The following is a 27,134-nucleotide window of genomic DNA, read 5'->3' on the forward strand; positions in this document are numbered from 1 at the left end:
ATGAGGGGGTAGTTCAATTAGGGCTCTCAGTGCAAACAACTGTAAGGACCTCCACTGGGCTTTTACTTTGAGATGGGTCTCATCAGACAGGTTTCAGCAGAGGAGGAGTAATACAATCTCACTTTTTTTTTTTTTTTTAAACAGATCCACTGCAGCTGCTGTGTTGAAGAAAGACTATAGCTGGAATCATGGAAAATGCCTGGAAACTCTTGCCATAACCCAGGTGAGAGATGATGGTGATTTGCACCCAGGTGGTCATGGTGGATATAGTAAGAAGTGACTGCATTCTGGATCTGTATTGAAGGTCAAGCTGGAAAATGTGCTCCCAGGTTGGATATAGGGTGTAAGAGAAGATGAGTCAGTTCACTTCCAGGTTTAGTTACTCTGGCAATGTTCCTAAGTAATCTGCTATTAGCTGGCATTAGGCTCCCAGCTTTTCACTCTTACAGATAAGATAGTGGTGAACAGTCCTGTAGATAGATCTGTGCACCACCTGGAATGATCTCCCCGGGGTGGATACAGTTCTTTTAACTCAGCATTCCCCAACCTAGGCTACTGTGCACCATCTGTGCAGGTATTTACCTGGAGGCAAGGGGGGTAGTGGTGAGAGCCAGAACCTTGGTGCCGGATGCCTGAGGGCAAATCCTGGCTCTGCTATCACTAGATAGATAACTTTTTCTGTGCCTCAGTTTCATCTATAAATTTTAAATAATGATAGCCAATGCCCTGTAGCTGAGACTAATTGGGCAAATGTAGGTAAAACCCGGCACATAATAAGCATCATGTAAAAATATCAGTTATTTTCCTTTACATGAAAAAATTTCCAAATACCAGTGTTTTAGAAGGAACATTTCTATTAATACCTTCAGTGGAAAACCGGTGTCACTTGCTCAGGAGAATTGGAAACCATAAAATAAAATAAATTTAGCTTAATGGAAACAAAACAGTGCTGTTAGATTCTAGTTAGACACTGCGGCAGAGCCAAGTAGACCCGGCAGTGTTAGAGAGAGGCTCAAGGCCCATTAGTTCCACACAGAGAGGGCTTGCTTCAACTTAAGCAGAAGGCTTGCAAGAAAAAGGAAAAAAAAGAGGAACTTTAAACGCCCTGTCCACTCTCACCAAATATGAAACTCATCACACTCTGGAAAACACTGTTCTGGGACTTCACAGTATTAAGGCCTTAGATGACTATGGACTTACTGCTGTCAAAGGGCCCAGGGTTAATACCTGCTCCCACAGCTTTCTTAGCTTTTCCTCCCACAGGATGTCTGGGGCGTGTGTGTCTCCAGCGGGGGTCTTGCCCTGAGAGACTCTCTGCTTCCCTCCACTAGAAAGGTGGCTCATTAAAAGTGGGACACATTTGGCCCAGGCCCCATTAGCGGGCCTCCCAGGCCTGTTCCTGCGCGTCCTAACCAGGCTCATTGGCTGCCCGGGTGCGGGCGAGGGTCGGGCGCCCTGACCCGGGGCGTGAGGCCCGCTGCGCAGGGGCGGGGCGCCCGGGCCGGAGGGGCGGGGCCCGCCAGGCGGGGGTGGGGGTGGGCACAGCGCGGGGCGCCCGGGCCGAGGGTTTGGGGCCCACTGGGTGGGCAGAGCGCGGGGGTAGGGCGCCCGGACCGGAGCAGTGTGGCCCGCTGGGCAGGGTGGGTGGGCGCAGTGCGGGGGCGGGGCTGAGCCCGCCGGGCGGGGTGCGTGGGCGCGCAGAGCGCGGGGGCGGGGCGCCCGGGCCGGAGGGGTGTGGCCCGCTGGGCAGGGTGGGTGGGCAGAGCTCGGGGGCGGGGCGCCCGGACAGGAGGGGCGGGGTCTGAGCGGATTCTGAGTGGGAGTCGGAGCCGGGATATTTGGGGCCAGACCGAGCGGAGGAATTGGGGCGCAATTGACTGTGCGGTGAGTGCCCTCCTGTACCCAGCACGGGGGCCGGGGAGGGCCTAGGCGCCGAGGGGAGCTGCCCCCCCCCCCCAGTCCCAGACACTTGGCTTTGGAGCCGTCCCGGGCGCCGGGCTTGGGGGAGGGGACCCCCTGGTTTTCCCTTTGGGAGTCCCGGGGTCTAAATAGAAGGTAGTAGGAAAGGGGGGGGCCGCGAGGTAGCGGACCCCCTCCTCCCGCGGGCAGGGGCTACAGAGGAGATTTAGGGGTGTGAGCAGAACTTCCTGCCCTCTGCACCCCGGTCTTTGAGGTTTGGAGAGAGGTGATCCCGACGGGTTTGGAGGGAGAGCCTGAAGGATGAGAAGTCCTGAGGCACGGGGCTGGCCTGGGAATGAGAATTCAGTTCTTAGAGGAGGCTGCACTCAGTCGAGGCTCCTCCTCTCTCTGGGCCTCAGTTTCCCCGTCTTCATCATGCCTGCAAATAGGGGGGAATAGGCGAGAGAGTGCGTGGATGATCTCTAACCCTGTTAAGTCTTAGGGGAGCCTCCTGCGTCCTTCCCTCCCTTGGTGGGTATGGAGACCCCTGCTCATCCCCGTCCCTTCCCACACTGGCCAACACCAGGGCCTGCCCAGCCGCGCATCCGCTGTGCCTTCTTCCCTCTCCTTTGGTCCTCCTGTTGAGGAGCAGCCATCTGGTCCTATTTGCTTTCTAGAAAACTAAAGAGCCTCCCCGAATTTTCCTCTCCCACGGGCAGACTCCTGGCTGTATGTCTGCTCTTGCTTCTCCCTTGTGTGGCATCAGTCTCCCTCTGGGCTGCTCTTGTCTCCATGTCCCCTGTCCCCTTGGTGAAGACCAGAGTGACACTCCCATTGCCTCTGTTCTCCTGTCCCAATCTCTCTGCCTCTAAGTTTGTTCGTTGCTCAGATCCCCTTTGCCCATCAGGGATCTGAGGCTGGAGGGGACCCTATCCAGTCCACCCACCTCCCACCTGGTGCAGGATCCCTCTGCTGCATGTATATGCTCAGTGATGGTGACTTACGGGGTACCTGTTCATTGTCCTGCAGCTCGTCACATTTAGCTAAAATCAGCAGCTTGCAGATTTCCACTGCTCTGTTCCACTGCTCTGTTCTGCCTTCTGGAGCCATGCAGAGTAAATTTATTCTTTTATTCATTCAAATGATCTTTATAGATACACTAGGTGAGAGACATCAGGCTATAGTAATAAATAATTAGACAAAACTTCCTGCCTTAATGGAGTTCATATGCTAGGCAGGAATAGGACAGCAATCAAATTTAAAGTATACACATGATCTCTCAGGCAGTGAGAAATTCTGTGGAGAAGAACAAAGCAGGAAAGGAGGGTGAGGGCTGGGGTTGGGTATTGCAGTTTTATATAGCATAGTCAGGGAGGGCCTCTTGGAGGTGGTGACAACTGAACAAAGCCTTGGAGGAGGTGAAAAGTAAGTTATGTGAGTATCTGAGGGGAAGGACAGTGCATCCCTAGAGGGAAGAGCACAGAGCATGTACAAAGGCCCTCAGGCAGGGGCATGCCTGGTGGGAGCAGGTCCAGCTTGTTCTGGGAACAAGGAGTAGCTCTGTGTAGCTGGAGCAGGGTGGGTGAGGAGCCCATGGGGGGTTAGTAGGAGATGAGTGCAGAGAGGTAAGTGGTGGGAAGGTGGGGATCCATTGCATGGGGCCTTGAAGGTGGCTGTGAGGACTTGGCTTTGTACTCTGAGTGCAGTGAGAGCCACTGAGGAGTTTGAAGAGAGGAGTCACCTGCTCTGGCTCAGGAGTTAGCTGACCTAAGCCACATTGTAGGGAGGTCAGGGCAGAAGGTGGCGGGGGGGGGGGGGCAGAGATGGGGTCACTGTTGTCATTCTGAGGAGGGACCCTGGGAGCTTGCACCCATGGCATAGAGGCCGTGGGAAAATATCGGATTTTCCGATTTGGGGTGTAATTTGAAGGTAGGGTTGGGAGGATTTGGATATGAGAGGTGGAGTCAGGGATGACTTGAAGGTTTTTGGCCTGAGACTCCGAAAGTTTGGAGCTGGCCTCTCCTGAAATGGGAGCTGTTAGGGGGAAGATCTGGACTGCTTGTTTATGCTTGTTATATTTGAGCTGCCCATTAGGTGTCCACAGGAAGATGCCTAGTAAGCAGTTGGGAAAGTTTAGTGGGGAGGGTTGGAGCAGGAAGTAAAATTTGGGGCTGGCATTTAGAGCCGTAAGAGCAGGTAGACTCCCTTAGGGGAGAGGGTGGTATGGAGGAGAGAGACCCAACCCGGGAGCTCTGTGGCTCCCAGCATCAGGAACCAGCCAAGGAGACAGAAGGAGCAGCCCCTGGGATGGGCGGAGGAATCAGAGTTGGGGTGCCCCCTACGGCAGTGAGGGGAGTGGTTCAAGGGGGGGGGGAGCTGTTCTGAGAGAAGTTTTTGGCAGACCCAGCTAGTCCTGGGCTGAGAACCCAGCTGAGATAAGAGCAGTATGGGGGACCCCCCAGGGGGACACGCCTGGAGGGGATGGCAGGGAGGAATTGAGGAGTCCTGCCATGAAGGCAGTCAGAGAATTGGAGTTGGAGCCACCAGAGGAAGAGAGGGCTCTGCTCTCCTGATGGAGACAGTCCAATCTGTGTGCTGGTGGGAAACGGTCTCCCAGAGAGAAGCTCAGGGAAGGAGGGGGAATGGAAGAGTCACAGGGATGGATCCAGTGCCTGAGCTCTGGAGTAAGGGAGGGCCCATGTGGGTTGCCCCCTTCCACTTGACTCTGTTTCATGCTTCATTCTTGGCATAGGCTTCACCTTCCTCAAGGAGAGAAGGCTGTGTGGACTCCAAAGTTGTAACTCAAGTAGAGAAGAAAAGACAGTGGATATGGACTGATTTAGTCAATCTGAAGAGGGGAGATCTGAACAGGTGATAAGGGGGCAGGAAGCAGGATTTTAGTGACAACATTTATGAAATAGGGGATGATTGGTCATCTGTTTTCTCTCATTCCCAATTGAAGCTATAGCAGGAGAAACTTAAGTTAGACATGATGAAGGACTTCCCAAGCTGTTTGTTTGAAGACCGCAGCGAGGCCAGGTTCTCCCCCTGGGTGTTTAGACTAAGAAAGGATAATGCCAGCTCAGAGACAGGGGTCAGACCAACTTTGTCCTTGAGGATTTTTCCTGCTCTGAGGTTTCTGGAAGGAGGCCAGGGGAAGAGCTGGGACTTTCCAGCTGCTGGTGGGGGGACAGAGCACCAACCCTTAAGGCTTCAAAGATCCTTGATGTCACTTGTTGGGTGTGTGTGGCTCGAGCATGTGTCGGCTACTCTAGACTTGGTGTGTTTGGGAAGGGCTCCTCCCTACAGCGCGGCCCCTTGTGGGTGAGCACAGCTGAGGGCATGTCTCAGGTCCAGGGCGTCTCTCGGTGCAGGTCATGGTGATGCACCAGGCTTTGCACGAGAACTGATGAAAATTTCCTAGTTCTGCACAGTAGCTTGGCCAACTCTGGCTTCCAGACCATCCTTTGGGGACTTCCCCGGAAGGTGGAGCCTGTGGGCAAACCTAGACCTGCCAGTCCCGTGCCTCTCCGCCTTTGCCTTCCTGCTCAAGGCCTGCCCAAGGTGACTTGGCTGTGCCTCCCCCACTCCAGCCTAATGATCTTTGCAGGGGGAGAGGGTGGTCTGGGTTCTCCCTAGAGAGGAGGCAGCGGTCCATCCTCAGGCATCCTCTGGGTGAGAGGTGTAGGTGTTGTGTAGTCTCATGCTAATTTCGGCCACACACATGCCCTCCAGGCTTTGGGTCAGAGGGAGAGAGCCCACCTCATATCTGGGCTGTTCCCAGAGGGAGGGGCTGGTGGCTCTTTTCCCCAGGTCCTGGATGAGGGTGGCAGGGGGGCTGGGGTTTCTAGAGCCAAGAGCCATGCCAGGGCCAAGTCCAGAGCTTTCCTACCTGTTCTCTCCTCTCCCCCTCCCCATATCTACCCTCCTGACTCCTCTGCCTGACAGTGGGCACAGGGTGGAGGCCTGCTTGGCCAGAGAGAACTGCCTTAGAGCAGCCTCTGCATCGGGGATGCCCTCATAAGCTGCCTGACATACAGGCCACCTTGCCTTGCCTTTGTCTCCTCATCTGGCCAGCCCAAGGCTTACATCCTGAGTGCTGGCAGCAGTCTGAGTCGGAGATGTCTCCTTTCACTTCCTTTGGCTGGCATATGAGGGCAGGCACAGAATGTTCTAGCCCCTCCCTTTCCTCGGTGGATTTTTGATTCATGAGCATTCCCACCGTGCCTCCCTGAGGCTCAGCCCTGTGCCAAGCTTAGGGATGCCAGGATGAGTAAGACCCAGGCTTCTACTTGGGCCAAGAAGGGGGAGAGACACATAAACAGCAAATAGGAGAGATGCAAAATCTCCAAGCGCCTTGGCATCTGCTCCCTTGAGTATTTCAGTGTGTCCGTATTTTATAAAAAGACGGAGGTGTTCCTCTTTTTTTTTTTTTTCCTTTTTGCTTTCACTTTCTCTGGGCACTGCACTTGTTTACCTCCCTGGGTCCTGTGACAGTTGCAGAAGGGACTCTGCTGAGAGATTTTCTGTCCTGCTTGGGGACCCTCCTGGGGCTTCGAGCTTGCAGAAATCCCTTCCCCTCAAACTCCCAGAGCCCAGAGTCTGAAAGCTGAGCCTAGAGCAAGCCAATGACAGAGGTGACAGCATGTAAGCTATAGTGGTGAGGGAGTGGGAGGGAAGTGAGGGCCTGGGGGCTGTTGGGAAGGAGGTGGTGACAATTGGGGTCTGTGCTCCCTTGAGCTTTGAAATGACTTAGGGTGCACTCTGATTTTTGCTTCACCTGGGTTGACATCTTTATAGCAATGATCTGGTCTGCCCTTGGGGGTCGCAGGGGGTTACCCTAGCAGGCATGGGCTTGGGGCCCCTGTGGGGGAACCCAAATATGGGGGAATTACGGGCATGCTTGGGCTCAAACCCCGGCTCCACCTCATCTGGCTGAGAACCCTTGTACAAGTCACTTGGCCTCTCTGTGCCTTGGTTTCTTCATCTGTAAAATGGGACTGATCTAGTACCTATTTCACAGTGGTTGGGAGAGTTGAATGAATTCTCATGTGGAAGCACTTAGAATGGGGCCAGCACGTTGCAGATGCTTCAGCTGTTACACGAAAGCACATGGCCATCAGCCTGAATCTAACCAGCAGTGGGGAGCCCTCTCATGAGGTCCCAAAGAGAGTTAGTTTCCAGATCCCTTGGGAAACACTGCCCCGACTATCAGCTCAAGCCTTACTAAGCCTTTGTAAGCCAGGGATGAAGTGCGGATGTGGAAACCAGGAGCCTTGATTGAATTCCTGGCCACTTCAAACTCTCTGTGGGACCTCGAGCCAATTCTTTCTTTCTTTCTTTCTTTCTTTCTTTCTTTCTTTCTTTCTTTCTTTCTTCTCTTTCTTTCTTTTCTTTCTTTCTTTCTTTCTCTTTCTTTCTAATATTTTATTTATTTATTGAGACACAGAGAGAGTCAGAGACACAGGCAGAGGGAGAAGCAGGCTCCATGCAGGAAGCCTGACGCAGGACTCGATCCTGAGTCCCCAGGATCACGCCTGGGCTGCAGGCCGGGCTAAACCGCTGCACCACCGGGGCTGTCCCCGAGCCAATTTCTTGCCTTCTGTGGGCCTCAGTCTGAACATCATACAATGAGGAGCTTGGGCTGGGGAATGTCCCAGTAGATCCATGGCCTCTTCAGACTTGGGGTGGGGCTGACTTGTTACTCACCCCCCTCCACTGCCCCTGCCTGCTTTCACTTTCTCTGGGCACTGCACTCATCTACCTCCCTGGGTCCTCCCTGGGTCCGGCACTTACCACACTCTCCTCCCCAGGTTATGAAATGTGCACACAGGAGGCTTTCCAAACTCAGAGAAGCCAGCTGGTGGGGCTCCTGGTCTCAGGGTCCCTGGAGGGCTTTGAGAGCATCCTGGACTGGCTGCTTTCCTGGGAAGTCCTCTCCTGGGAAGACTACGAGGGCCTCAGCCTCCTGGGGCAGCCCCTCTCCTACTTGGCCAGGCGCCTCCTGGACACTGTCTGGAATAAGGGCACTTGGGGCTGTGAACAGCTGGTCGCAGCTGTCCGGGAGGCCCAGACTGACTGCCAGGCTCTAGAGCTTTCCAGCTGCTGCGACCCCCACTCGCCCCACCCAGCCCGTGACCTGCAGAGTCACCGGCCAGCCATCGTCAGGAGACTCTACAGCCACGTGGAGGATGTGCTGAATCTGGCGTGGGAGCAGGGTTTCATCAGCCAGTACGAACGTGATGAAATCAGGTTGCCCATCTTCACATCCTCCCAGCGGGTAAGGCACTTCTGTCTTGGTAATCAGAATTCACGGGAAAAAGGTGCTTAGTCACCAAGACTGGTTTGTTTTTGGGGAGTCAGCCCCATGGGGAGACAGAGGTGATGGCATTCCCCCTAACAAGATAACTGGCAGATACAAGTTGTTCAGGGCTTGCCCTCTGTGACTTTGGGGCTTCTCTATGGAAAATCTTCCTCCTTAATGTCCCCTGTCTCTTTTTCTCATCTGTGAAACATCAGTAAGGTTCTCGGCAGGAGTCAGGGGGTTGATTCACGTAAAACAACAGTGTCTAGCACAGAGGAACCACTCATTCACATTCCCATTGGCCACCATCAGTTGTGTTATCAATGATATTCTGTATTTGTATGCTTTTTGGTGTCTTAAATTAACAGCTCAACAGATCAAATTAAATTGTATTTGTATTCCATAAATATTACATTGTTTTTATTTTTATTATTTTTTCTTTTTTTAAAGATTTTATTTATTTATTAGAACACACACACACACAGAGAGAGAGAGAGAGAGAGAGAGAGAGAGAGAGAGAGAGAGGCAGAGGGAGAAGCAGGCTCCATGCAGGGAGCCTGACATAGGACTCGATCCCAAGTCTCCAGGATCACACCCTGGGCTGAAGGCGGCGCTAAACCACTGAGCCACCAGGGCTGCCCTATTACATTGTTTTTAATAGATAACTTAACATTGATTTATTAATCATTAATAATTAGTATACCGTGGACTAATGTTTAAATTTATGTTTTGGATTTCTGATAAGAACTTGCATTGGCTCATAGACATTTCAGAGTTGGGGTATAACTTCCTCTAAAAATGCCATTCCATGAGACCAGGAAAGTGTCTGTTGGGTGGTTTTGAAACTCTTTATTCATTTTACCCCAAACAGCCATCCACAGGGCTCTTGTGATAAGATGAAACAGTCACTGACATCCCACTTTATATATTGGAGAACTGGTGCCCAGAAAAGTGGTTTGATGGCATGAAAGTGCCTTGTTGGACCCAGTACCTTGACTCATTCACTGTTAATTTATTCATTCATTTATTCAGTCAGAATCTATTTATTTATTTTCATGTTTTTAAAAGAGTATTTATTTGAGAGAGAGAGTAAACAGAAGCAGGACAGGGGGCAGAGGGAGAGGGAGAAGCAGACTCCCTGCTGAGCAGGGAGCCTGATGTGGGGTTTGATCCCAGGACCCTGAGATCATGACCCGAGCTGAAGGCAGATGCTTAACCGACTGAGCCACCCAGGTGCCCGTAGGTCAGAATCTATTGAGATACCTACCATGTACCAAGCTCTTAAAGTTTCTTGTGCTCAGTAAATAGGCACTCAATAAATACTTGTTTTTTTTTGTTTTAAGATAATAAATACTTGTTAATGAAACACATCAGTTATTGAATGAATGAGTGAATGAATGAATTGGAATTAAATGGCAGTGTTAGGATGGGCTGGACTGGGGGACTTTCTAGTTTTTATTTGTCTATTAAAAATGTATTTGGTGGGATCCCTGGGTGGCGCAGCAGTTTGGCGCCTGCCTTTGGCCCAGGGCGCAATCCTGGAGACCCGGGATTGAATCCCACATCGGGCTCCCAGTGCATGGAGCCTGCTTCTCCCTCTGCCTATGTCTCTGCCTCTCTCTCTCTCTGTGTGACTATCATAAATAAATAAAAAAAATGTATTTGGTGTTTAGGTGAGTCTACCTTGAGACAGATAGAATAAGCTAGTGTGTCCTCAAGGCTGTTTTAAAGCTGACTCGAGGTGGTTGTGTATTTATAGAGCACACGTGATGTGGTCCCCTTTGTTACTCATTAGTGCACAGGAAGCTTACAGTTCTACCCTGAGTACCAGCTCCTTGAGCCTGGCCCTGTGGGGATTACAGAAAACATACTAGTTGTTATTCCTACCCTGATGTCTTTTGTGATCTGTTGTGGAGATCAAATCAGCCCATATGGGAAGGTTAAGGATTGTGTCTTGTCATCTTTGATCAAGTGCTCAACAGTGTGGTCTGGTCTGGATGCTGTGACCAGTTTAGGGAAGGCAGCCTCGGGCCTAGGGGCGATAGGGCATGCACAGAAGAGGTATTTGGATTAATGAAACAAGAAAACAGAGTAACTCATAGGCCAAAGAAGAAATCATAAAGGAAATCAGAAAATATTCAGAACCAAACAGTAATGAGAATCTGATTTATAAGAATTTATGGCATACAACTAGAGTAGGGAACATAGAGGAAAATTTGTAACCTTAAATGCTTATATTAGGAAAGAAGAAAAGCTGCATTTCCATGAGATAAGACTCCATCTTAAGAAAGGGCTGGGTGGGGGGCACCTGGGTGGCTCAGTGGTTGAGCATCTGCCTTCAGCTCAGGATATGATCCTGGGTTCCTGGGATCAAGTCCCACATCGGGCTCCCCACGGGGAGCCTGCTTCTCCCTCTGCTTGTATCTCTGCCTCTCTGTGTCACTCATGAATAAATAAATAAAATCTTAAAAAAAATAAAGGTCCAGTGGACAGCAGAAGTGCCAATGCCTGGGGCTGAGCAGAGCATGTGGTGGGCAGTAGATCTGAAGGTTGCAGGGGTTTATAAAGGGACTGGGCTGGCTGAGGTTTACGTTTTTGGAATCCAGCTGTCTCTGAGCCTTTTTTGAAGCATTGTATGGTTCTCTGGCATCCTGTGGTTCTCTAACTTGATGGCTTTCCTTCAGTGGCTGAATTTCTGATTTAGTGTGGGTGGCCCTTGTGGTATGTCCAACTAACATATCCCCCCCAACCTGGAACTGCTTTATTTGCTCTCATAAACTGACCTTGTAATCTCCTATAAAGAGGTGGTTATCATGGATTGGAAATTGGGGATTTAAAAATGCTGTGGAATGCAACAAAATGCAAGTTGAAGAACTATATCCCTAAAATCCCCACTGCTGCTATTTACTGAGTGAGTGCCTGCCACATGTCAGGCACTGCCTGTAGCCCTTTACAGTTATCTCTAAGCCATACCACGACCTTCTAAAGGTGTAGTGTTGGCTATCCTGTTTCTTAACAATGAACAAACCACCCATCTGGGAGGTGGCCCAGCTAGAGTTTGAATCCAGGCCTGATTGTCTCCAGAGTGAATGATCTTCTCTTTCTGACATGAAATGTGGGGATTCATGTGGTGAACTCTCACAGGTGGTGTAAGGGTTGCTAGCAAACCTAAGGCTAATAAAACCAGCTGCCCTTCTGTTTCCTGCCCCTGCTGAAGTTGTTAGGGCCAGGTATCAGACTGAATTGCTTGACTCTTTTAATATTCCCTCTAACACCTTTAACTTGGGAAATGTAGCATGCCTGCAGAAAAATGCAAAATTTCCTATGTTGTGGTATAAACATGTTCCCATCACCCACACGAACACATAGAATGTTACTAGTACTTTTCTCCATTGCCACCACTAGCCTGACCTTTGTGTTCAGTCATTTCTTTGCTTCTCATCATAGTTTTAACACCTTATGCAATAATTTCCCAAACAATGTGTTTTGTTTTGAAAAGCTTCTTGCAAGCACAAGCATAATGGTGGCAGGAAAGGGTGGTCTTACCAATCTTTCTTGGATGCTGGCTCTGGGGAGCAGGGAAGCTGAACAGGGCCTCAGGGAGTTGGTCTTGGCTCTACCTTTTGGAGGCTTTATAAGGGCTCATGCTGGGAAATCAGTGGGCAGGGTTATTGAGTGAGTCCTGAGAAATAGAGTATTCACTATAGCTGGAGGATCTGGTACGGTGAGTATGAGTCAGGGGCCGGATGTCCAGCAGGAATACAGTCAGAGGAAATGGGCTGCTCTGTATATTCAGTTATAAGCTTATCAAAGGCTCTCCAAACTCCCAGGAATAGGGCAAGGTCAGACACTTCTGCAGGATGAAATGGGTGTCCTCAGCTGACCTAGGCCACAGGGATTGAGAGAAAGAATGATGTTAACCTGTGGTACAGACAAGCCAAATATAGATAAATATTAGAGCTAGGTCTACCTGGATATCTAGGAAATATTTGCCCCTGTCTGAGTCTTGAGTCACTTTGCTCCAATCCACCTCGACTGGCAGCCCTCTTATAATAGAGCAAACATACTGAGATTTCCCTTCATAGTCCTTTTTTTTTTTTTACAAGATTTTATTTATTTGACAGAGAGAACAAGCAGGAGGAGTGGCAGGGAGAAGGAGAAACAGGCTCCCTGCTAAGGAGAGAGCCTGATGTTGGGCTTAATCCCAGGAGCCTGGGATCAAGACCTGAGCCGAAGGCAGATGCTTAACCAACTGAGCCAACCGGGTGCCCCTCCCTTCATAGTTCTCTTTTTTTTTTTAAATTTTTATTTATTTATGATAGTCATCACAGAGAGAGAGAGAGAGAGAGAGAGAGAGAGAGGCAGAGACACAGGCAGAGGGAGAAGCAGGCTCCGTGCACCGGGAGCCTGACATGGGATTCGATCCCGGGTCTCCAGGATTGCGCCCTGGGCCAAAGGCAGGCGCTAAACTGCTGCGCCACCCAGGGATCCCCCTTCATAGTTCTCTTACATTGGTTTTCCTCTATCTTGAGTAATATGTCTTCCTTTTTCTTGATTTGTTGTTCTATTCTGGAAGATAATATCTCCCTCATACTGTAAAATGAGTATGTTGGAGCTAAAATTTTAAGCTAAAAGTTTTCTCATATTTGATCAGTTGTTTGGCTGGGTATAAAATTCTAGGTTGGTCATCATTTTCCTTCAGAATTTTGAGATGATTACTCCCTTAACAGCCCTCTTCCATGGAAGAATTGCTAGAATTCCAAAACTCTTTTTATAACTCTTTCTGGAAACTTGTGAAATTTTCTTCTGGCCCCCTAACATTCTGAAATGTCACAGTGATGTGCTTTAATGTTTTTCCATTGTACTTGAGGGGTGCTTTCAATCTGAAAAATCAGATTCCCTTGTGTTCTGGAAATTTTTGATTACTTTATTGGTGATTTCTTTCTCTTTTCTCTTTTTTCTCTTTATGAAACAACTATTTGAATTTTAGGACTCCTGGACTGGTTCCCTAATTTTCTTCTCTTTCTCGTCCATTTTTTATCTCTGTTGTCTTTTTGCATTACTTCATCTATAACATCTTCAACGTAATCTTTAAACCCTTGCATTTTTCATATTTGCTATCACTTTTAATTTCTAATAGATATTTTTAGAAAAGATTTTATGTTTTTATTCATGAGAGACACAGAGAGAGACAGAGACACAGGCAGGGAGAGAATCAGGCCCTCTATGGGGAGCCAATGTGGGACTCGATTCTAGAACCCTAGGATCACACCCCGAGCAAAGTCAGACTTTCAACCACTGAGCCACCCAGGCGTCCCACCAAGAGCTGTTTTTAAGTGTTTCTTATTATAGCATTCTGTTCTTGTTTTATGGATGCAATTTCTTTTCTTGTTTAAGGACCACAATGATACAGTATTGTTTGTTTGTAAGTGGAGGGCAGATTTTCTACCTTGCATAACCTTTTTATCCTACAAGTTGCTTTCCCCTTCCTCACTTATTTGTCCTCAGTTTTCCATATAGATGCTTTCTTTGGGCATATGACCATCCTTAGTTAGCTGCTCATGACTGAAATAGACTCTCTGAAACTTACTGGAACTCAGAGCCTCAGGTAAAACTTGTCTACCTTGAGTTTGAATGTATACATTTTGGGAAGTAAGGGTATTTATCTCCTAGGTCGGTCAAGTGACCAGTGCAGACTTCACAGACCTCCAGCCTGGAGGTAAAGGTCTGATTGCCAAAGTTGCGGGAGCCCAGTGAGTAAGAGGGCTGGGTGGTGGTAGTGGTGGGGAGAGGTCTCTGTGTTCAGCACTCATTTTGCACATGGTCATTTAAACCTTCTTTTGGGGAATGACACCCACTGCTTTTACTGTGCTTGGTGCCTCCCAGTCCAGGGATCCTGTTTTAGCCTTTCCGGGATATAAATCTCCACACTTTGCCATGGCAGCACAGGGACAGTTGCTGTTGGCTTGGAGTGGGAAAGGGAACCAGAGATCTGTTTTATAAACCACTTTGACTCAGCCCCCTTAATTTAATCATTCCCTTTGGTTCTGGAGGTACCCGATGCTCTTAATTCCAAAGATCTTTATAGATTATGAGATTATATTATGTGGTTTTCAGCCTGCCCATTTGTTGGTTTAGGATTTGGTTTTCTGGGCTCTTCTATTACTATTCATTCATTTATAAGTCCTTGAATGCATGCTCTGTGCCATGCAGTCTTCTAGGTGTTGAGGGTATATCAGTGAACAAAACAGACAAATATCCTTGTCCTGAAGGTGGACAATAAGCAAAAGGAAGCAAATGACAGAGTACATTGGAAGGTGACAACATGTGCTGTAGAAAATAAGTAGAGTGGGTTTGGGGGTTGAAAGTTATAGGAGGTAGAGGTAGTGATCACCATTTTAAGTAGAGTAGTCAGGGAGTTCTCAAGTAGGTGATATTTAAGCAAAGGCTTAAAGGAGGTGAGGGAATGGGTCATGTGGATAGCTGGAGGAAGGGCATTCCAGGTGGCATTGAGGAGGGGACAGCCCCAGCAAAGGCCCAGAGGTGGGAGCATGCCTGATATTTCCAGAGAACCCAAGGCTGGTGTTCTGAGTAGAATGAGTTGGGGAAGAGCAATAGGATGTGAGGTCAGAGAAGCTAAGCAGAATCCTGATGGTCACAGACAGTACTTTTGTCTGTTTGGAGCCTTACTGTTGAACTTGGCTTTTTGCTCTGAGAAAATAAGGGAGGTGTTGGGCCATTTGTACACAGGGGAGGTATGATCTGGCTTTTATTTTTGAAGAATAACACTCTGCCTGCAGTGTTGAGAATAGATTATGGGGACAGAGACAGAAGCAGGGACACCAGTTAGGCAGCCTTTGCTATTTTCCAGGTGAGCAATGATACTGGCTTGGATGGTGGCATAGAGGAGGTGACAAGAAGTGGCAGGGCTCTCTAGCTGTGCATTGAGTATGGTAGACACTGGCCACATGTGGCTCTTCAGCACTTGAAATGTGGCTGGTCCACATGGGATTCTCTCCCAAAGACTTAATATGAAAGAAATAATGTAAAATATCTTATTTTTTAATATTGGTTACCTGTTAAAATGGTCATATTCTGGCTTTATTGGGCTAAATAAAGTATATGATTAAAATTGATTTCATTTATTTTTTACTTTAAAAATATGGCTACTAGAAGACTCAAAATTACAAATACATCTCTGGTATTTGTGTCTTGCATTATCCTTCTGTTGTGCTGTTCTGAAAATGCGTTCAAGCCAACAGGATTTGTTGGTGGATCGCAGAGGAGAAACTTCAAGGGTGATTCTGAGCAAGTGGAAGGGTGGAGGGTGGAGTTGACATTAACTGGAAGGAGGAAGGCTGCAAGTTGAGGGGTGGGTGTAGATTATGAGTTTGGTTTTGGGTACGTTAAGTGGGAGGTGATTAGGGGACATCTAAGTAGCGATGGTGGGTAGGCAGTTTTAGATGTGTATGTCCAAGTTTCAGGGCAACTTTTCAGATTGGAGATGAAAATGTGAAAATATGAGACTCGTGCTGGTATTTTAAGCCTTAGGGCTCCATGAAATCATCTCTCTTCCAAACGATTTCTAGCATCCAGCATTGTTTTTTCTATCCTTGCATGTTTATTGATTTATGTCTTTTTTTCTTCCTGTTTCAGTGGGAGCCAGACCAGGTAGGTGTGTACCACGCAACACCATGGTGACTTCTTCAAACTCATCTTGCTGTTTGGGTGTTTTTCCGTCCTTTTGTTGTGGTGGAAGGGAGATGAAATTGTAGTAATCGGTAGAAACCTTCCCACTTCATCTCCACCAGCCTTTCTGGAAAGATACTGACTCTTGATCTCCCCATAGGCAAGGAGGCTCCTCGATCTTGCCACAGTGAAGGCAAATGGGTTGGCTGCCTTCCTTCTACGACATGTTCAGGAATTGCCAGTCCCGTTGGCCCTGCCTTCTGAAGGTATATATATATATATATATATATATATATGCATATATATGTTCTCAGTTCATCAGAAAGGGGAAGAAAGGCTATAGGGATTCACAGTGAAGAGCAAAACTCCAGAGCAAGATGCATCCATTAGAATTCCACTTACAGGCTGTGCAAGCCTCCCTAAGACTTAGTTTCCTGATTTCAAGGATAACGGCACCACTGACTCACTGGGCTATTGGGAGGATTGAAAGGATTACCATGTGTAATATTAGGGTTAGCTTTTATGACTTCCTGAGCTGCACAGTGATAACTGGAGCCGACTGCGCACTGAAGCTAATACAGCTGTTCCTCGCTAGCCAAACTCTTATTATCTGTCCTGAAAAGGATCCACTTTTGAGATAGGGTTGTTATCTCTTGATTTCTGTAATTTAGCTACTCACTATCAGAAACTCCAGGACCAAATGGATTTAGATAAAGTGGTATCTCTCATTGCACATGGTCAGCAACCCAACCCAGGAATCGTGTGAGGTGGTGGTGGTGGGGGCTTGGATACCACAGCTAGAACATCACAGGCATCCTGCCAGGTGCTTTATTCATGATATCTGTCCTTTGTGGCAACCTTGACAAATCAGTGTCATTTTTTTCCACTTTACAGTGGAAACTGGGGCAAGGAGGGTGGGCAACGAGGTGGGAGGATGGATCTGGTTTTATACTGTCTCCACTGCTGCTTTCCTTTTCTTGGGAGAAGAGATTGTCAGTTGTAAAGAGAAGGCGGAAGCCTGGCATATCTCACTCCTACATCTCTGTAGGGATTGCTTATTGGCAGTGGGCACCCCCCCCCGAGTTGTGGGTGGTGCTGGCAGGTAGATTTACCACCCTGGGCTCTACCCTCTGGGCAGCAAGCATGCCTGTGGGAAGGATGGCTAGAAGCCAGTGCTTGGCATTTTGGTGTGCACCACCTCCCTGAGAATAGAGCACAGATGTCAGTGTCCCAGCAGGGGCTCCGCAGCACAGAACACAGCGCTTGGGTTGGCCCTTGGTTAAAGTTTGCTGTTGACATCATCAAGCACAGCCAGCTTTCATGTGTTGTAACTCTATGACACGGTGTCAGATTCCCCAGGGTGACCATTCCAAAATTGGCAATTGACGTGTGCCTGTTTTTAAAATGAGAGAGATTTTTTTTTTTTTTTTGGAGAATTTTATATTGGTGGTGGTGTCTGGAAAACCTGCATTAGAACTCAGGGTATTAGAAAGGAAAGTGTATATTTTATGGTATCCATTCAGGGCTCCTGGTATCTCCAGAGGGCATTAAGAGCAGTGATAATCATCAGCTCTGAGAACAGAAGATGGAACACAAACACAGGGCAGGTGCTTTGGATGACCATAAATATAGCTTTGGGATGTTGTGTGCTCTGTGAGAAGTACTTGTTAGCTTTGAATATTTGTTTGGAAACAGTGAGGCCATGATGCTCTAAGGTCCCCCCCACCCTGGGGGCTCTGGACTACCACTTCCCCATTCCCTAAAAGGGGAACTGAGCCCTGACACAGAAAGTGGTTTGCTCACATTGGTTATTAGGATGGTAAAGAAAAAACAACAGCCCTGTGGACACACCCTGCATGCAAGAAGGTTGCTGAGGGTTACATGAAGGAGATGGGGAAGTGAATCTGGATGCAGGACTCTTGTCCAAGTGCTTGACCCTGGCACCCTGGTGACCCTGAGACCAAACAGGGCTAGGTCGACCTGGATCATCCAGGATAATGTCCCTGTCTCTTTAGTTTAATCACGTCTATCTAGTCCCTTTTTTTGCAAGTAAGATAACATATTCACAGATCCTGAGGATTAAGACATGGTGCTGCTGTTGTGCCTACCAAACATGTTAGTAATCATGATAATAAATACCATCTTTTGAGAGTTTACCACACGTCAGACATTCTTCTCAATTCTATTTTATCTCATGTCTTTCCGTAACAGTTTTTTCAAGGTATGGATTGTCCCCAATTTTGGAGCTAAGTAAGTAGGAAGGAAAGGAAAGGAGTGACTTGTGCAGGCTAATGACAGAGCCAGCTTTCAAACCCAGGCATATCTGACTTCAGAAACTGGGCTGCTAGGCTTTCACACCTTCTGTTTTTCTTTAGAAAGACACAGTTGAGGTTGAGTGGTGAAGTGGCTTATCTAAGGCCATCTAACCAGTATGGTGAGATGGGCATTGGCATGCAGGTCTTCTGATCCTAGCCTGGTGCTCCTTCTAATTTACAGCTGTTCTTGATGTCAGTAGTAATAATAATAACACTAGCTAACATTTAATCTAAATGCCTAAACACTGAATGAAGCACTTGACATGAATTATCTTACTTGATCCATGTAAACCCTGTAAGGTAGAGACCACCATTTTTCCACTTCACAGTGGGGAATCCCAGGCTTAGGAATGTTATAACTTATAAGTGGAGAGCCAGAACTCACATGCACTGGCTCTTCTCTCCATGCCTAAGATCACATTTCCCCATGCAGCCCCCTCAGGTCCCGTCTTGCTCACCATCCTACCTCATTGACCTCTTCTTCGGTCTTCCAGATGCTGCATGTAAGAAGTACATGTCCAAGCTGAGGACCACGATATCTGCTCAGTCTCGCTTTCTGAGCACCTATGATGGGGCAGAGAATCTTTGCCTGGAGGAAATATATACAGAGAATGTTCTGGAGATCCGAACAGAAATGGGTCTGGCCAGGTCCCCGCAGAAGAGCCCTGCTACCCTAAGCCTGGAGGAACTCTTCAGTACCTGTGGCCACCTCAATGAAGATGCAGACACTGTGCTGGTGGTGGGTGAGGCAGGCAGTGGTAAGAGCACATTGCTGCAGCGAATGCACCTGCTGTGGGCTGCAGGGCGTGACTTCCAGGAATTTCTCTTTGTCTTCCCATTCAGCTGTCGGCAGCTGCAGTGCGTGGCAAAGCCGCTCTCTGTGCAGATGCTGCTCTTTGAACACTGCTGTTGGCCTGACTTTGGCCAACAGGATGTCTTTCAGTTCCTCCTTGACCACCCCAACCGTGTTCTCTTAACCTTCGATGGCTTTGATGAGTTCAGGTTCAGGTTCTCAGATCATGAGCGTCACTGCTCTCCGACCGACCCCACATCTGTCCAGAATCTGCTGTTCAACCTTCTGCAGGGCAACTTGCTAAAGAATGCCCGCAAGGTGTTGACCAGCCGTCCTGATGCAGTGTCGGCATTACTCAGGAAGTACCTGCGCTTGGAAATCAACCTGAAGGGCTTCTCGGAAGAGGGCATTGAGCTGTACCTGAGGAAGTGCCACCGTGAGCCAGGGGTGGCCGACCGCCTCATCCGCCTGCTCAAAACGACCTCAGCCCTGCATGGTTTGTGCCACCTTCCTGTTGTCTCATGGATGGTGTCCAAATGCCACCAGGAGCTGTTGTTGCATGGTGGGGGGTCCCCAAAGACCTCCACGGACATGTACCTGCTGATCCTGCAGCATTTTCTGCTGCATGCCTCCCCGCCAGACTCCGTCCCCCATAGTCTGGGATCGCGCTTGCTTCGAGGCAGGCTCCCCACCCTCCTGCACCTGGGCCGGCTGGCTCTCTGGGGTCTGGGCATGTGCTGCTACGTGTTCTCCGCCAAGCAGCTCCAGGCAGCACACATTGATGATGAGGACATTTCTCTTGGCTTCCTGGTGCATGCCAAGAGCGTGGGGCCTGGGAGCACCACCCCCCTGGAATTCCTGCACATCACCTTCCAGTGTTTTTTTGCAGCCCTGTACCTTGTGCTCAGCACTGATGTGTCACCGTCCTTGCTTAGACAACTCTTCAGTTGTCACGGGCCGCGCAGCTCGCTGCTGGCCAGGCTTCTGCCCACAACGTGCGTGCCGCGCTCAGAGCGCAAGGAGGGCAGCTTGGCGGCTTTGCTGCAGGAGGCTGAGCCACACAACCTCCAGATCATGGCAGCCTTCCTGGCGGGGCTGCTGTCCCGGGAGCACCGGGGCCTGCTGGCCGAGTGCCAGGCCAATGAGGAGGCCCTGCTGCGGCTCCAGGGCCGGGCCCAGGGCTGTCTGTCCCGCAGCCTCCACCAGCACTTCCGCTCCATCCCACCAGCTGTGCCAGGGGAGGCCAAGAGCATGCATGCCATGCCCGGCTTCCTCTGGCTCATCCGGAGCCTGTACGAGATGCAGGAGGAGCGGCTGGCCAGGGAGGCGGTGCGTGGGCTAACAGTGGGGCACCTGAAGCTGACGTTCTGCGGCGTGGGCCCCCCCGAGTGTGCTGCCCTGGCCTTCGTGCTGCGGCACCTCCGGCGGCCTGTGGCCCTGCAGCTGGACCACAACTCCGTTGGTGACATTGGCGTGGAGCAGCTGCTGCCGTGCCTCAGTGTCTGCAAGGCTCTTTAGTGAGTGTCGCAGGGCAGTGCTGGCGGGGTGTGGTGGGCAGGCTGGCACTGAGGTGCATGGTGGGAGCACGGTGCTGGGTTCCCGGGGTCTCCTCCTGGAGCCAGCCCCGCTGCCACCCCTTCCCTGGTCTGGGCCTTAGCTTCATGGCCATAGTGACAGCCAGGTTTATTGAGTGTCCTGTGTGTCAGGTGCTGTGTAACACACTTCCTGGAATTAATCCCTTTATTTTTTTTTATTTTTAAAGATTTTTTAAAAAATATTTGTTCATTGGGGGGGGGGGGGCGGGGAGGCAGAGATGGAGCAGGGAGCCTGATGTGGGACTCAATACCAGCACCCTGGGATCACAACCTGAGCCCAAGGCAGTTGCTTAACCGACTGAGTCACCCAGCACCTGAAATTAATCCCTTTAATCTCTGCACACGCCCTGGGCCATTGGCAGGGACGTTATTCTCCCCGTGATCCTCATTTGAGGCCCAGAGAAACAAAGTGACTGGTCTAGAGTGACACAGGAAATGGCAGATCTGGGATTAACATATCATATCTTTCTGGTGCCAGGTCCTTGTTCCCACCAGCAACCTGCCTGTGGCTAGGTTTCAAGCTCGATGAGGACCTATTGAAGTGACATGCAGAGTTTTGTGCAAATATGTGTATGCGTGTTAGGAACCACCCCAAATTTAAAGGTGATTTGTGTCCCATGAGAGATTTTAAAATCCCAATGAGATGAGAATGTCAGGATGCAAGAGCTAGAAAGCAGCTGCAGACTTGCACCTACCCTTTCATCCCTCATGCAGTGTGCCATCCACATGAGGTTTTGCCGTCACCTGTACTGCTTTCTAGCACTGCATCTGAGGGTGTGAGGTTCCCCTCTTTGGAACATCTGTTCCAGCATCTGTGGAGGTCTCTCCACGTCTTGGGCCAGATGAAGAACAGAGGGTCTAGCAGCCAGCATGTTTCAGGCTCCTCAGCTTCCCTTCCTGCCTTGAAAGGGGGATGTCCTCCTCCCCATTTAAAACCTCAGAAAGCAGAAGGGGTCACTTAAAGTTAAAATCTATTCCCAGCCTTCTGGGGCTTTTGGTTTATCTCTTACTTGGCCCTCAACAAGAAACAAGCCTCTCCTTGAATATATTAGGATGGTATATCTTCTTGGGGCGGAGCAGCAAGGTTTCTTTTTCTCTTTGGAACAAACATATGCATATCTTTTTTTTTTTAAGATTTTATTTATTCATGAGAGACAGAGAGAGAGAGAGAGAGGCAGAGACGTAGGCGGAGGGAGAAGCAGGCTCCATGCAGGGAGCCCAGTGCGGGACTCGATCCCAGGAACCCGGGATCATGACCTGAGCCAAAGGCAGATGCTCAACCACTGAGCCACCCAGATGCCCCAGACATATGCGTATCTATTAGAAACTGTGATGGCCTGTGTTATCCCTTTTGTTGCTGTAAGTTTATAGATATAATGTAATAATAACATGTAGCATATTTCATATAGTTAATGTGGATATTATAAATAATATATGTTATGAAAATATCCAGAGGAAATAGTTGACACATTTAAGTTGGGTGATTTGCAGAGAGTTTAGTAAAGGGACTGTTTACAGAGGCTTGGGCAGTAGTAAGGAAGAGCGAGAAGGGACAGTGCAGGGTCCTGGGGCCAGTGACTGTGGCGTGGGGGTGGGAAGAAGGCTGTCACTCTCCTTAGGCCTAGAGGGGCAGAGCTGGGGGGCAGGTGTGGAGAAGGTTGCCTGATAGGAACTGAGACTGCAGAAGGCTGGGAGAGTGTGGGAATAAACCCTGGTCCTGCCTCCCCTTCCTGCTCTTGCCTTTACCACCCAACAGGGGGCCAGGGCAGGATGCCTGCTGCTGTAGTCCATGGGCATCACCCGCTCAGGACAGAGATCCAGGTAGAGAGGGGAAAGTGGATCTGGCCTGGCAAACAGAAGATGGCCTGCACCAAACTCTATTTCCCCAGGAAGGACGAAACACCATATTTTCACTCAGGAAGCCTGAGACCTGTCTGTGAGACATTTTCCTGACATTAATATGAACATGGGTTTCTCTGAATAGTGGACCTGTTGTTCCCAAAGGGGTCCTCGAGCCCCAAGAGGTCAGGAACCACTGGCCTGGGTGATCCTTACAGACCAGTCCATCCCTAGAATGAATGGACCCCCTCTCCTCAGAAAAGCCCAGGTCACTCCCAGGATGTGGCTGAGGGCTGTTTGGGGGAGGGGCTCGAGGTCTGTCTCTATTTTCAGAGGATGGTCTGCTTCCTGTGCTTGGCCTATAGGTGCAAAGGAGCTTGTGGAAATGCAGATTCTAGGGCCTGTCCCCAGGGATCCTCAGTCCCTGGGTCTGGGGAGGTTTGTGGGAACCAGCTTGATTTTCCATGAGCGATAGAAGGCCTTGAGCTCTCTATACCGAAATTGCCAGCAGTGGGAGGGAGGGGAAATGACTTGTAGGTTGCTGCTTGGGCATTTCCTGTGTGTGTGTGTGTGTGTGTGTGTGTGTGTGTGTGTGTGTAAGAGAGAAAGAGAGAGAGACAGAGACTGGCAAGGGGGGCTCCTCTGCCCTAGAGCCATACTGCCTCTCCCACTTGAAATGTTTCCATGCCAACAGAAACCCTCAGCCCCCAGGAAACCTGTCTACAAAGTGCCCCCATACAGGTTTCTTCAGGCCCTGGCTCTGACTCTAGGGTGCTGGCTTTCAGAATGTTTTGACTGTGACCCAGCGTGAGAGAGAAGGTGCAAGCGGGCACACAGGCATCTAAAACTGAAACAGAAGCTTCACAGAATGACTTTGCTGCATAAACCCTGATGCATTATGCCATCCACTGTTCTTTTTCCCTTCTAAAAATGCTGCTAGCACCTTCAGAGTCGGTTTCCTGACCCGTCTACCGGTCGCTGACCTGCAGCCTGAAAATCACAGCTCTCGAAGCCCGTAGAAGGCCTTGGGGGAGAGGCATCAGATGTGCCGTGCTTCGGGGTGGGCTTTGGAGCCAGACCTCACAGGCCAGATGCTTTAGGCACTGTGCAACCTTGGTGCAGCCACTTCACTTGTCTGTGCCTCAATTTCCTCCCTTTAATAGACATCATAATAGTACCTATATGATGGGCTTTTGTGAGGACTAAATACCTTTACTATCGAGAAGTCCCTAAGTCTAGTGTCCACACAGCAGGTGCTCCATGCATGCGAGCCGTCGTGATTCCAGGTAGCTTTTACCTTTGCCAGGTGCTCTCAGGGCTTTCTGTGCACTGGCTCTTTAAATCTTACTCTCCAGAGCCAGGTGGGGTTGGAAAGACCATCCCCTCCTTTCTACAGATGAAGGGAGCAGCAAATAGCTGGGAAGGGGCTGCTAAGGACCAGAATTTCCACTGAGGGATTCCAGAGCCCACGTTGTTAAGCTTTAAGTTAGGGTCTTCCCGATGTCCTGAAAATGAGGAATCCGGGGCACCGCTGGTAATATACACAGATCCCTGGGCCCCGCCCCACACATACAGAATTGCCAGCTCCAGGGGAGAGGCCTGAGAATCTGTATTTTTAAAAAATCTTTTAAAAAGATTTTTATTTATTTATTCATGAGAGACAGAGAGAGAGAGAGAGAAAGAGAGAGAGAGACAGGCAGAGGGAGAAGCAGGCTCTATGCAGGGAGCCCGACGTGGGACGCGATCCTGGGACTCCAGGATCACAACCTGGGCTGAAGGCAGCACTGAGCCACCCACTGAGCCACCCAGGCTGCCCGAGAATCTGTATTTTAGAGATGCTTTCTGAAGATCTTGTGATCAGGTGTGTCTGGGAGAAGAGTGCTGGGCAGGGTCTGCCTGTGAGAGTGACGTCACTGGGGTGAAGTGCTGGACAGCAGGACGTCATTAACCACAGCCCACATGCTGGTTTTCCAGAGTCTTGGCCACTCTTATCTAACTGGTCTACCATCAGGTACCCACCATCCCCACCCAAGGGGGCGGGCGTACTGGCTAGTTCCCAACACACCATCCCACCTCAGAACCTTCTGTGAGGCTGCTATGGTGATCCACTCTGTGTTACAAAATTGGAAACAGTGCCTCAGAGTAGGTCAGTGACCCTCGAGGATGCCAGTGTTCTCTAGCAGGAGCTCTGGGCCCCTGCTGGCTGAGCTGTCCCCCACCTAGGGCATGACATCAGCACTCTAACCAGGGATGGGGGTGTCTCCTCTTTTTCTGAGGTGCTCAGTCCTTGAGGTGTTTTCCAAACACACAGATGCTGGCACTTAGGGCATGAGTGAAAGTCTCTTTGGGGGGGGCCTTGTTTATTTGATTTTTCTCCCATCAGCTCCACTTTCAGATTTATTTATTTTGTCTTTTTTCAGCTTGCGAGATAACAATATCTCAGACCGAGGCATCTGTAAGCTCATCGAGCATGCTCTGCACTGCGAGCAGCTGCAGAAGTTAGCGTAAGTCGGGCTAGGGCTACAGACATTGGGCCTCGTGTCCCCCCAGCCACTCTCCAGGTCATGCCACTTGGGCAGCAGCTTTGAGCTGGGCTGGGGATGTTTGCAGGGTCGGAGGTACGGGCAGTTCCTGTGCTGAGGGACCCGGCTACCCTGGGCTCGGGTGGTCACTGACTGCTGTGCTCTGTCTCCACGGCTCCTCTCTTTCGGAACTTTCCAGGCTGTTCAACAACAAATTGACCGATGGCTGTGCACACTCCATGGCGAGGCTCCTTGCGTGCAAGCAGAACTTCCTGGCGTTGAGGTGAGCCTGGGGCTTTCCTTTTCCCTGGAAGCTGTCTTCTGCGCAGCTGAGGCAGCTTGGTCTGGTCTGGGCCCTGGCTCAGCCTCTACTGGACTCGCCATCTCCTGGCTGCATATGGGGCCGGCATCTCCCTGGAGCAGGGTTGTGCCAGTGCTCTGACATCCCAGCAGACTCTGGACTGACTCTGCTGAGGGCTGCCTGCCCTTTGGGCTTTAGCCCCCAGGGCTGAAGAGGGTCTCCAGGACCTTTTCCTTCCCGGTGTCTAAGTGTCACAAGCTCTCTGGGGTTACTGAGCTCCCTGATGTACACTGAGCGGGTGCTGTGGGCGGAGGCATGCAGCAGTCACCTCCCATCGCAGCAGTGGCAGCCAGTCCCCGAAAAGCTCTCAGACGGTCCTTTCACCGCTTGGTGGGTGCCAGCTTTGTTTTTTTTTTTTTTTAATTATTTATTTATTTATTTATTTATTTATTTATTTATTTATTTATGATAGTCACAGAGAGACAGAGAGAGGCAGAGACACAGGCAGAGGGAGAAGCAGGCTCCATGCACCGGGAGCCCGATGTGGGATTCGATCCCGGGCCTCCAGGATCGCACCCTGGGCCAAAGGCAGGCGCCAAACTGCTGCGCCACCCAGGGATCCACCAGCTTTGTACTCCAGTCTGCCCAGCCTGCGTTTCTGCTGCTCCTGGTCCTCCTGGCTCAACTGGAGTCTCTCTCCTATCTGACACCATTATGGCACTTCTCCTGCTGGCCCCTGGCTTGGCCTGGCCTCTCTCTCTGTGTGTGTGTCTCTCTCTAACTCTGGGATCATCTTGTCTCCTGGATTTATGTGGCAGTGAGAGAAGGCAAAGCGAACACTTGCTTTCATCCATTCTTTCTACCTGCTGGGCTGGGTTTGGGGATAGGAGCTGCCATTTTTGCATTACTAACCACGTAGCACATCTCAAGCAGAGCTGCTGCAGCCAACCCCAGAGGTGCCATGCTGTACGAAGGACCCGCTTCTGCCACCACCACCTGCTCACTTCCCCCAGACTCAGAATCTTGAGAGCGGCTGTGCCCAGAGAGGACTGTGTGGTAGTGAGAAGGTGCCACACTCAGAGCTTGAGGCCTGTGTTTTGGATGAGCATAGCAGGATCGTTGAGAGCATGGGGCTCTGGGGCCAGACCAATCAAGGTTTGGGTCCAAGGTCCCTGAGATTCATTTGCTGTGTGACCGTGGGTCAGCCTGTGTCTGTGACTCTGTTTCCCCTCCGCAAAATGCAGATAGTAATTACAGCGTCCTTATAGGTTGTTGTGATGATTAAACGAGTTAATAACTTGCATAGAAAGCTGGCACAATGGAGTCAGTGCTTTATGTTGGGAGCGCAGTGGCTAAAAGATGATGGATAATCAAGCAAGTTCTCAGTATGTTTGTCCAACAGGAGTTCAGGCCTCTGAAGAGGGATTAGATGCGCAAGAAATTTGTTGGGGAAGATGGTTATGAGGGGCGCTGGGGGAGGGCGCTGGGGGAGGCTGGGAGCGTCAGTGGGCTGCTGGGCAGGTTTCACCCTAAGTGAGGGGGAGAGGGAAGCAGGGATGGCTGGGAGGAAGCATCGTGGCCTTCAGTACAGTTCTGAGAGCACGGATGGTGGCAAGTTCCAGGCAAGTTGGCCCAGCAGCATCTTGGGTCTCCCTGTCGTTGGCTGGAGCCACCTGTGGGAAGCCGGCCTCCAGACAGAGGCGACCTTGTGTTTCCCAGCACGGCAGCAGGGGCCCTTGGTTACATGGCCTGTGTGGTCAGAGGTATGAGAGGCCACCACATCCCTTCTCGAAGGGGATAATGGGACCTGCCCTACAACATTGTGAGTTAGAGTAGCTTCAAGGATCTGAAAGTTCTCTAAAGAGAGGAAAGTGTGT

At 50.0% G+C, this 27,134-nt stretch overlaps 1 protein-coding gene across 5 annotated transcripts in view; it reads left to right on the forward strand.

Moving 5' to 3' along the window:
- Nucleotides 1-1,816: 1,816 nt before the first annotated feature.
- The window catches only part of NOD2 (nucleotide binding oligomerization domain containing 2), a 36,772-nt gene continuing 11,454 nt past the window's right edge, over nt 1,817-27,134 (forward strand). The window contains exons 1-6 of one of the 5 annotated variants that reach the window (XM_055332100.1): nt 1,817-1,884; nt 7,713-8,179; nt 16,053-16,158; nt 18,702-20,517; nt 24,855-24,938; nt 25,156-25,239. In XM_055332100.1, the coding sequence (XP_055188075.1) occupies nt 7,721-8,179; nt 16,053-16,158; nt 18,702-20,517; nt 24,855-24,938; nt 25,156-25,239 (2,549 nt within the window). In that variant the 5' untranslated portion in view covers nt 1,817-1,884; nt 7,713-7,720. Of the gene's footprint in view, nt 1,885-7,521; nt 8,180-16,052; nt 16,159-18,701; nt 20,518-24,854; nt 24,939-25,155; nt 25,240-27,134 lie in introns of those variants that run through there. The other 4 variants (XM_055332103.1, XM_055332105.1, XM_055332104.1 and 1 more) reach the window with 4 other exon arrangements.

Source organism: Nyctereutes procyonoides, unplaced genomic scaffold (genome assembly GCF_905146905.1).
Source record: "Nyctereutes procyonoides isolate TBG_1078 unplaced genomic scaffold, NYPRO_anot_genome, whole genome shotgun sequence".
Taxonomy (NCBI): domain Eukaryota; kingdom Metazoa; phylum Chordata; class Mammalia; order Carnivora; family Canidae; genus Nyctereutes; species Nyctereutes procyonoides.